The sequence below is a fragment of the Pelobates fuscus genome, chromosome 3 (assembly GCF_036172605.1).
Source record: "Pelobates fuscus isolate aPelFus1 chromosome 3, aPelFus1.pri, whole genome shotgun sequence".
Taxonomy (NCBI): Eukaryota; Metazoa; Chordata; class Amphibia; order Anura; family Pelobatidae; genus Pelobates; species Pelobates fuscus.
In genome coordinates, this window is record NC_086319.1 from 219,451,303 (window position 1) to 219,462,423 (window position 11,121).

Sequence of the window (11,121 nt, forward strand, 5' to 3'; positions counted from 1 at the left end):
ATGAAAGAACTTCAGGAAATGTATTAGCATCTGAACAAAGCAGGCTTGCAAGTCCTTTTTAAAGATAAAATTACATCATTGTAAAATCAAGATAAAAAGTGAGGAAACATTGTCAATTGGCTAAGAGAAGAAGTGGTTAGTTAAATGCCCTCCCTGTTGGGTGTTACGTCTTACATCATAACTGACGTCATAAAGCTCTCCTCCAGATTTCAGCGCCATCTTGCTAGCACGAGGAGTTCTTTCGATGGGAGGGGGCATTTTGGCAGCTATCCATAAAGAGTAGCTGGTACCTTTAGTCTTTCAAGGTTAGTATCCTCAGTATTCTCAAGGCCTCTTTGGCAATTATACACTCTATCAATACTATCTGCTACAGTGTGTTCTTTGAATCAGAAGATTCTAGCATTTTCTGCTGACATGCTGTTTCTACGAACAAAGGAATCTTGTAAAGTTTAAACTACGAGGCATGAGAGCTGAATATGAGAATATAGTATTAAAAGGGGCCTAATAATGGATATAAGTTATAAGGGGTTAATAATTCTACAACAGTCCCCCCTATAGAGTGTTAATTGCTAAAAAGGATAAACTTTATTTGTTAGTATCAGAAAATTTGTTAGCCCAAAGACACATAAAAACCCCATGTCCGCTACTTTGGTGTTAGTGCAAAGTGCAATTCTGTCCCTAATCTGACCCTAGTAGGCTAACTCATCGTCAGCATGGCTCTCGAACACTTCACTCCCATGGGTGGCCCATGGTGGCTTGTCCACCACTTCTCCACACGGGGTCTTTACCATTCACTGACAGATGCTGTCCCTAAGCTGGTCCCTCCCTAGAATTTCTGCACTTCATCGTCATAGGGAAGAGTTTGTAGCGGAATGCAGGGCATACACCCCCCTTCTCAGCCAAAATCATGTCTAAGGCCAGTCTGTTCTGGAAGGTCATTTGGGATGTGGCTTGTAATTGTTCGGCTAAACCCTGGAGGGCATCCCTGGTATAATTAACAAAGCGCTGTTGGTTGTAATAGATATAATTTATCCAGTTAAGGTTCTTATTGGCAGTGACTATAGTGAACAGTGATTCAAACCCCACTGCAACTTCATCTCTAGCTTTAAATTCATTAGGTACCCCCCTAGGTACCCCAATGGCATCTATGTAAACATGTGGGTCAAAACTGCCTTTTACTGGGGTTTCCCGATGGGCTCTGGGCTCTGGCTGATGTGTGTGCCGGACTATGAGTGTCAGGATGATTATGAGAAATAATGTGGATGGGCATGATGACTTTGACTAAGGTACACTCTCCCCACCACTCAGACTCCAGTCTAGACCTTAATTGTAAATCCCCACACAACCAGTAAATATCTCCTAGTGACCTAGTATGGTGTTGTAACAGGTGCACAGGAACAGTTCTGTAGGTGGCACAATAACCTTTGGAAAAGTTACCCATAAATTTACCGATCCCATCATACATGGTGTAGCAAGTGTAATTACCTTTATAGATTGTAATTCCATCTGGGGGTTTAACACCTCCTACTAGGATAGGGTACTCTGCTGTCCATGTTTCGCAGAGGGATCTGTTAAAATCATAGCGGTAGGCGAAAAGACTCAAGAAACACTCTTCTATTTCTAAAGGGAGGATTAGGGGAACGGTGCCAAGGTGAGGTCGGGCACCACCACATACATAACATGCGGTTCGATTATGCTTATTGGCATTATATCTCATCCACTCTAACCACAAATTAATGTCATTAAATCCAGTTTCAGCGGCCATGGTATCTTCAAAGGTAGGGTTAGCAATGGCCATCATGTCTCTAAAGGACTGGATGTGTGGTTTCAGCGGATTTGGGACCATATGTACAGCCCCTTGCCACTCTGGAGAGTGACACATATCATTGAGGTAGAAATGTCCTAGTTTATTGTAGGAACCCCTTCTCCAGTACATTCCCATTACATATTGGCCAGCATCCTCTGGGCCAGGATGTTCAATATTTAATACTAATTTCCTAGGTGTACTTCCTCCAGGCTTTCTTAAAGTCATTCTTTGGAGGAGGCATCTACCATGATCATCTACTTTTGATAAAGCACTTTTTGGTTTGTAACCCCAGGCAGGCCCGGTATTCCATCCCGCCGCCCCCCAATGATCACAATTATGCCCCCATTGGTTATCAACTACACAAATGTAGGGGTCTTTTGCTTGCGGTATGTCTTTATAAATGGCTTGAATCTGTGATTTAGGGAATGGGCAATCTACAATATCACAGTAATCAAAGGTAAAGGTGGCCACACGGGTACATGATGAATTATACCAGAAGGTGTACCCACTAGCATCTTTAGTTATGGCCACCTGCTGGGCTTTAAGAAGGCCAATCAAGGGGATTAGGTACCAGAAGTACATGGTTGTGCGGAATCAGCTTCTTCTGGAGCAGGTGTCTTTTTGCAGTGAGAGGCGTGAATCCAATGTGGCCTACCAGCCAGCTTGACAGAGGTAGCGGTGATCAGGAGAACTTGGAATGGTCCCTCAAATCTTGGTTTTCGCACAAATTTCTTGACTAGGACCCAATCACCGGGTAGCAGACTGTGGTTGCCTGTGTCAGAATCAGGATCTGGAATTGAAGAGAAAACTTGGGCATGGATTTTGTTTAAGGCACCTGCAAGTTCAGTCACATAATCTACCAAAACATCAGTCTGAAGCTGTAGTTGTTGGGGAAAATAGCAACCTAGCCTGGGTGCAGTACCAAATAGAATCTCATACGGGGACAATGAGGGCTTTCCCCTGGGTGTATGTCTGACACTGAACAGGGCTATTGACAAGCTTTCTGGCCAGGGCATTTTTGTCTCTTGTGACATTTTTAGCATTCTAATTTTCAAGGTACCATTCATACGCTCCACCTTACCACTACTCTGTGGGTGGTAAGGGGTGTGAAAAGCAAGAGTTACTCCTAGAGCAGTCCAAATTTCTTTGGTAACTGATGCTGTGAAGGCCGGACCTTGGTCACTTTCAATGACTTCTGGCAATCCGAATCTACACACAATTTCTGTAAGTAGACATCGTGCTGTTGTTTTGGCGGTAATGTTAATCACTGGGTAGGCTTCTGGCCAGCCTGAGAACATGTCCACTATCACTAGTGCATATTCGTAATTGCCGCTCTTTGGCATCTGGATATGATCTATCTGGATTCTTTGGAATGGATACATGGGCTTAGCCAGGTGCTTCGAGGGGACTTTAGCTGTTTTCCCAGGATTACATTTGGCACAGATGACACAAGCTTTACAGTAGTTATTGGTTAGCGTGGTAATTCCAGGAGCTTCGTAGTACTTTTGTACAAGAGCATTCATCAGATCTTTTGATAAGTGTGCAGGGCCATGTGCCCATTGAACAACTGCTGGGTACAAACTCTTAGGGAGACAGAATCTGAGGTTGTTGTAATATACTCCATCTTTTAGGACTGCTCCTTTCTTCTTCCATTTCTGTATTTCCTCAGGGGCTACTGCAGCCTGTTGTTCTCGTAAGATCTTTAGGTCGGTTGGAAGGGTTTGCAGAGTGAATATTGGAGTTTCTTCTTTTCTTGGAATTTCTTCTTTTCTTGGAGTTTCTTCTTTTCTTGGAATTTCTTCTTTTCTTGGAATTTCTTCTTTTCTTGGAATTTCTTCATTTCCGGACACTCTTCTTTCCACTTCCTGTGGTCCTCTTGCAGCTTGCTTTGCAGCTTGATCAGCTAGATGGTTGCCCTTTGCTTCATCTGAGTCCAACTTCCCATGTGCTTTTATCTTCAAAACAGCCACTTCTTCTGGAAGTAGGAGGACATCCATCAGCTCCTTGATTGCAAAACTGTGCTTGACTGGTGTACCGGCAGTAGTAAGAAATCCTCTTGTTTTCCAAATTACTCCGAAGTCATGAGCCATGCCCAGTGCATATCTTGAGTCTGTATAGATATTGGCGCGCTTTCCTTCTGAAATTTTGCATGCTGAAGTTAGAGCTTGTAATTCAGCTTCTTGTGCAGACTTTGTTGATGGTAGTGATGATGATTCAATAATTTCATCTGTTGTGGTGACGGCATATCCTGTATGATATTTTCCTTCTTCATCAGCATATCTGGAGCCGTCCACAAACAGGGTGATGTCAGGGTCTGTTAGTGGATCCTCATGCACAGTTGGTAGATGTGTGGTTTCCACTTTCATCTGTTCAAAGCAGTCATGGGGGGTTTCTGGGTCATAGTCATGCTGTATGACCAGGTCTTCAAATTCTTCTTCCAGAAAGTAACGTGGCCATGCTCTTATATGTTCACGTTCAGTTGATGGATACTTGGCAACGCCTATTTCTTGAAGTTGTGAATCATTCATGGTGGCCCATAATTTTGCCATGGGCCCAAGATTACCCCATGACTTAGTCTTTGACTTGGTTACAGGGACATGTGGAATGGCTGTGTCCCAATGATGGTACAGATGTTCAAGTTCATGTGGCAGTTGGACTAAAGCCATGCTGTTACCTTCAGTATCATAGTAGAAGTCCTGTAAGGTGAGTGTTATCTCAACCAACTGGAAAAGTTCATCCTCATAGCGAGGTTCAGGGTTGATGGTTGGCTTGTACCACATGGTGCAAAAAGCATATTCAGGCCCATCACAGGGAGGCAAGTTGGGTAGCAGTTTTGCCAGGGTGTGTGTAAGAAGTAGGACATATCCTTTGTCCATGATGAATCCATAATAGGTACCCCCCTCAGGGAGTGGCAGAAGAGTGGACGGGTTGAGAACCTAGCATCATTGGAGGGTGACTGTTGTCAGGCAGTAGAAGATGACACTGGAGTCGAAGGTGTCTGGCAGCTGTGACATGTTTGATTTGGACTTGGTTGATTATCGCAGAAATGTCATGAGGTGCCAAAACAGTAAGAGGGTGACCAAGAACTAGGTCCCCAGTACAGTCAATAAGTTCTTGAGCTGCGAAGACAGCACGAAGGCAGGAAGGGGTGCCTCTGGCTACGATATCCAGTTGACAGGAGAAGAACCCAATAGGCCTCTGACGTCCGCCAGGACCATGTGGTTGAGTGAGGACGCCTGTAGCATGGCCTTGTCTTTCAGACACAAACAACTTGAAAGGTTTGTCATAATTTGGTAGGCCAAGAGCAGGGGCAGAGGCAATTGCTCGCTGAAGAGTATAAAAGTTGTCAAGTGCCTCTGGTGACAGGCAGAAGGGGTCCGATTTGAGTGCATCATACAAGGGTTGCATGAGCAGAGAGGCCTCAGGGATCCAGGCTCTGCAGTATGAGATGAGGCCTAGAAAAGCATGTAGGGATTTTGTGCTCTTTGGAGGTGGAATGGCCAACACTGCCCTGACACGGTCACGTGTGAGGTGTCTGGTGCTATGTGACAGGCAGTGGCCTAGGAAGATCACAGTAGGCTGGCAGAACTGAAGTTTGATGAGAGACGCTTTACATCCTTGATCTGCAAGATAACAGAGGAGATCCAGAGAGCATTTTTCTATTGTGGGAACATCATCTCCACAAAGGAGCAAGTCATCTACATATTGGAGTAGGACAACCTCTGGATGGTCAGACTGCCAGGGGTCAAGGATGATACTCATTGCTTTTGCAAACTGGCTTGGGGAATTCTGTTCCCCTTGGGGCATAACAGTCCATGTATATTGTTGTTTTTTCTCGTGTGAAGGCAAAGAGGTATTGACAGCTTTGTTCCAGGGGAACACTGAAGAATGCATTGGCTAGGTCAATCACCGTGAAGTATTTGGCAGAAGGTGGAACGCCAGAGAGGAGCGTGTGCGGATTTGGCACAATTGGGGTGTCCAGGACTGTTGCCTCATTCACTGCTCTGAGGTCCTGGACCATTCGGTATTTCTCTGGTTCACCCTTGGGTGTCTTCTTTTTCACAGGAAATAAAGGAGTATTACATGGAGATTCACATTTAACAAGTGCCCCTTTCTCCAGCAGTGCTTGGACTTGCTTGGTAATGGCTGCTGCTTGGGCAGGTTTCAATGGATATTGAGACTTTCTCGGTAGCTTTGCCCCTGGGATAAGTTGGACCACCACTGGTGGGACTTTCAGATGGCCTATATCTTCTGGGCCTGAGGACCACAAGGTCTTAGGGACAGTGTTCATTAGAGATGCAGGGAAATTGTCTCTCATGCCTTCTGCATAGCCCTGTGGAGTCTCTAGGTGAAGCATCAGAGGTAAGGAACACAAGGCTGAGGTATCTGAATCAGAGAGGGCTGAAGATAATTCCACTTGGCCATCAGGTGTGAAAGTGATTGATGCCTGTAGGCGGGAAAATACATCAGCACCTAACAGGTTAATGGGACATGTGGATGACACCACAAAACGGTCAAGCAGACTAGGGCAGCTGCCAACCCGCAAATAAGTAGTTAATGGGCTTTGTCTTGGAAGACCATCCACTCCCACACAGGAGACATCAATATTGGACAAAAAGGAAGAATCAGGCAGGTCTTGTTCTCGCAGAACACTTCGGGCTGCACCTGTATCAACAAGGAATGTGGTGGGGTGGCCTTCAATGGGTAAAGTAACAGTGGCTAATGGCCCCCCTTGTTCCCCTGCAGATACTGCCATAACAGGGGTTAATGATACAGGCTTGCCAATATCCTAGTCTTCCTGGGCTGAATCAGGTGAAGGAGGTGCTGGGGCCTTTATTACAGATTTAGGCCTGTTTGATCTTTGGGGCTTAAGGGGTGCAGGACAGTCACACCTAAAATGGCCTTTTTCTCCACAGTTGAAGCAGATCCCATCTGCAGGCTTAGTACCTTTGGGGATGGGTGGACGTGAAACCATAAGGGGAGTGGGATGGGGTCTCCTTGGAACCTGTGCGGCTTCTAAACCTCTGGCAACTAGGAGCAGCTTATCAAGGGGAACCACTCTATACTCTGGGCGGGCAGCAATAATACCCTTAAGTATAGAGTCCTTGATGCCTTGGACAAAGGCACCGGAAAGCATCTGAGCGTGTATTTTATTACTGAGCTCAAACCCTAGGTCAGTGAACACTTGGAAAAGTCTAGCATGAAATCTTTCTACAGTTTCACCTTTCTCCTGAATAATGTTGTTAAGGCCTGCTGTTAAATCTGCAAGCTTACTGTTTTGGGTTCAGTGAGGAAATGGCGGCCATGTTGGATGTGGGCATAGTGTGGGCAGGTGTAAAAGGGGCTGGCTGCGTGACTACGGGAGGCACAGGGGAGATGGATGAATAGGGCAGAAGTGACGTCAGTTTGGGAGCGTACGTGACTGTAGATTATGGTAATTAGGTGGAGGTCACGGGACTGGCTGTGCCAACCTCCGTTTGTGCTAGGCTGACGTACTTTCTTTTAGGGTGTTTCAACTTTAAAATCAGAGAAGCAACATTCTGTCCGGCAAAATGAAATACTAAACTATGGACAGACGCTCTAGAAACATGTACTTTAAGATAGCTTGATGAAAAAATAGACTCACGGAATTCAAACAATTTACCTACAGCCATTAATCACTTTTCCTCTTCACAATCTAACTTAACAACTTTGCATATTCCCTCTATCCACATTGCATAGTATTGCAACAAATCACACTTGCCTTTACATTTTTAACTCGTCCAAATAATTCTCTATTCCTGCATCAGATTCACTTTCCTAACCTTCGTAATCAACACTGAGCTACATCCCGACTCCCTATCTTATACACCAGTCTTGGAGAAAATACTTTGCACCGCGAAAGGAAATACAGCCTCAGAAAGGTGGAATGTATTCTTGTGAGCTAGTCTCCCACACGATCCTATCAACTTCAATTGAAATAACAAAATACACAATTAGAATATTTTCTAGCAAAAATTCCATTGCTAAGTCTTATCAGTAGTTCTGAATAAACGCAGAACTGAAAAACCAGGAATGTCACCCCTCCCTCTCCCCCTCTCGCGTCTCACAGAAGGCAAGGAGGGAGGGGTGAGGAGAGAGCCAGCATGAAGTTTTTTAACCATGTCAGCGCTGGAAGGACAGTTACGTTACAATTATTGCAAGCAAAGAGACACAAAAATCAATCTCTTCCTCAACCCAACCTTCCTGCTGAATAACTCTTGCTACTCTTCTCTGTCAGTAGTCTGCGCCAGCTCTCTGGCTGTAATCTTCCACATGAAGGTACAGCAATTCCACACACTTTAGCAATCTTATCAACCTTCTTAACCATCTCTTCCCCTTCTCTATCCTCTACCAAATCACACGCAAGCCACCCCTTACTGGGCTTTCCTAATTTCTATCCCAGATCCTCTATATGAGGCATCCCAGATATAGAGAGAGACAGAGAGAGAGAGACAGGAGGGGAAAGTGTAAATAGTACAGAGAGTAAGACAAAAGTAAACACAGGAATCTGTGTGACAGACAATTTAAGACATTTCAAGTAAAATACAGTGCATGCATCACAGTTCAAATAAGTTCAACAGTTCAAACAGGGTTAACAAAAATCCCTTTCCTTACACGTGTGGCAAAAGCCACCTAACTCAATCCCGTAGTACACCTGCAGACCCTCCCGCAAGTACCACTACCACGTGGTGATGGAGACAGCAATACCAGCCTGAATCCACCTGCCACAAAAGTTAAACTGGAACACTCAGCGTCAGCGCTCGAGGCTGCAGTGTTCCACCTCTCTGCACACAACAAGCAGAGTAAAGTGATGTCCAATGAGGCTAGCAGTCAAAGTGACACTTATGGGAAACCCCCAGGAGGCAGTGAGTCTACACTCCTCCACAGGTTCCCCCCCTCTTTTTCCTTACTGCCGTAGCTACTCGGCACCTAAAAGAGGAAAACAGGCAAACAGAAGATCCCCAGGAAAACTTCCACAGATCCACCCCCCTTTTTCCTTACTACCACAGCCACGTGGTACCTAAAAGGGGTAAACAGGCAAATAAACAAATAAAACTACCCGGGCACTAAAAATAAGGACAAATCAGTAAGAGCACTCCCAGGTAACAGATAGTCAGTATGTGCAGGTAAAAGTAAATATCAACAAGTAAGGTGTGGGGTCTCTGGGCAAGATATTACCTGACTTTGATGACCTCTAGGGAGCCGATCACAGACTGGGGCAGGTCAATCCCAGGGGCTGGAACATACCGGGGTGCTGCAGACTCAACCGTGTAATCAGAGGTGATCAATCTCCTTCCGTCCCCCAGGATTCATCCGCTCCACGTCTTTCTCGGACGGCTGCTCTAGCAGGGCATAACCCAGGCCGCACAGTTGGACGCCAGCTGATAAGGGAATCTTTTAAGCAAACAAAGAAGTTTGAATGACTATCTGTTCCTGTCCAAATTAGAGATGTTTAAATTGCGTATACGCAGAAGTAAATTCACACTGACACAAGGTTCAGGTTAAATGAAAGAACTTCAGGAAATTTATTAGCATCTGAACAAAGCAGGCTTGCAAGTCCTTTTTAAAGATAAAATTACATCATTGTAAAATCAAGATAAAAAGTGAGGAAACATTGTCAATTGGCTAAGAGAAGAAGTGGTTAGTTAAATGCCCTCCCTGTTGGGTGTTACGTCTTACATCATAACTGACGTCATAAAGCTTTCCTCCAGATTTCAGCGCCATCTTGCTAGCACGAGGAGTTCTTTCGATGGGAGGGGGCATTTTGGCAGCTATCCATAAAGAGTAGCTGGTACCTTTAGTCTTTCAAGGTTAGTATCCTCAGTATTCTCAAGGCCTCTTTGGCAATTATACACTCTATCAATACTATCTGCTACAGTGTGTTCTTTGAATCAGAAGATTCTAGCATTTTCTGCTGACATGCTGTTTCTACGAACAAAGGAATCTTATAAAGTTTAAACTACGAGGCATGAGAGCTGAATATGAGAATATAGTATTAAAAGGGGCCTAATAATGGATATAAGTTATAAGGGGTTAATAATTCTACAACAATGGCACCCATGCTGTTAGTTCACCACTGATTGGCTAAAGAGCCTAATATTTTTTCAATCTGCTGCATTACTTTTTAAACAAAGCATAACATTTAATTGAAGCTGTGATGACTAGTCTGTATATTAATTTAGAACACATTTTTTTTTCTGGAATGTCTACCAAATAATGTCTTAAAATAATTTCTTTGTGAGTATAACACCCATGGAAATACAGTATAGCTACCTGGCTAGGACCAATATGTGTATAATACAAGACATTACTGTTGCAGCATACATGGGAGATCTGTAGTTTGCCAGGACTGGATTGCAATATTTTAATACAAGATTTTTCTTATTTTTTTTAGGTGGGAAATGAGACACGATTCTAAAATCATGATTTCACTGCATACAACATTTTATAAATTGGAAGCATACAATATATGGTACAAGACAGAAGATCTTCCCCAAAGAGATATAGAATACGTTTGTTATGGTAAATCTGATGTCTTATTGTACTCCTAAATGTTATATAACCGACACATCTGTGGAAAGATTTTCTGATTAAAATATATATATATATATATATATGGTATTTAAACTGGAAAATTGTTCAGAATTGACTAGTGAATTGCAATTTTTAAGCCAAAATAACTGAACTGGAAAAATGCATTTATTTTTCTGTCTTAGCAATTTTTACATAAAATATGTAATTCAGTGGACAATTCCCAAAAATTTCCTGTATAGTGAATAACTCTGTGGCCTTTGTTTAAAGTGGCTCTGTCAATGTTTGTGGTCTTTGCATGCTTGGAAAATATCCCCTACAATGACTGCTCTACTTGGTGTCTGGTGGCTGTAAGTGCAGGCGCTGGTGAGTTTGACTTACTTAAACCTGATTTTCCCCCAGGCTCTATTCAGCTTTGGCGCTATATTAAAAGGAGCCCATGTCATACTTGTGCTTTCACACATGCAGAAGAGTACAACACTATGACTTCCAACCATCCCTAATTCCACAAGACAGTCCTAATTTTTGGGTCCTGTTTTTGGGGATAGGGAACTCTCCACAAAATCATAATGTACTGTGATTAGGGCACTATGGCACTGCAGGGAACACTGAAACAGTGCTCTCTGCAGGGTCTGCCCTCAGTGGGCTGGTCGCATGATAAACAAGCAGAGGCGTAACTAGAATCCACCAGGCCCTGGTGTGAAAATTGCCCTGGGGTCCCCCCTCCCATGAGGCTCATCCTCCCCGGTGTCTTATTCGCT

The 11,121-nt window shown here is 44.0% G+C and overlaps 1 protein-coding gene across 1 annotated transcript in view; it reads left to right on the forward strand.

Annotated features, from left to right (window-relative positions):
• The window catches only part of LOC134602784 (chloride anion exchanger-like), a 149,674-nt gene extending 139,275 nt beyond the window's left edge, over nucleotides 1–10,399 (forward strand). Inside the window, exon 21 of the mRNA XM_063448102.1 lies at nucleotides 10,224–10,399. Within this exon, the coding sequence (XP_063304172.1) occupies nucleotides 10,224–10,247 (24 nt within the window). The 3' untranslated portion in view covers nucleotides 10,248–10,399. The remainder of the gene's footprint in view (nucleotides 1–10,223) is intronic.
• The last annotated feature ends 722 nt before the right edge of the window (nucleotides 10,400–11,121 follow it).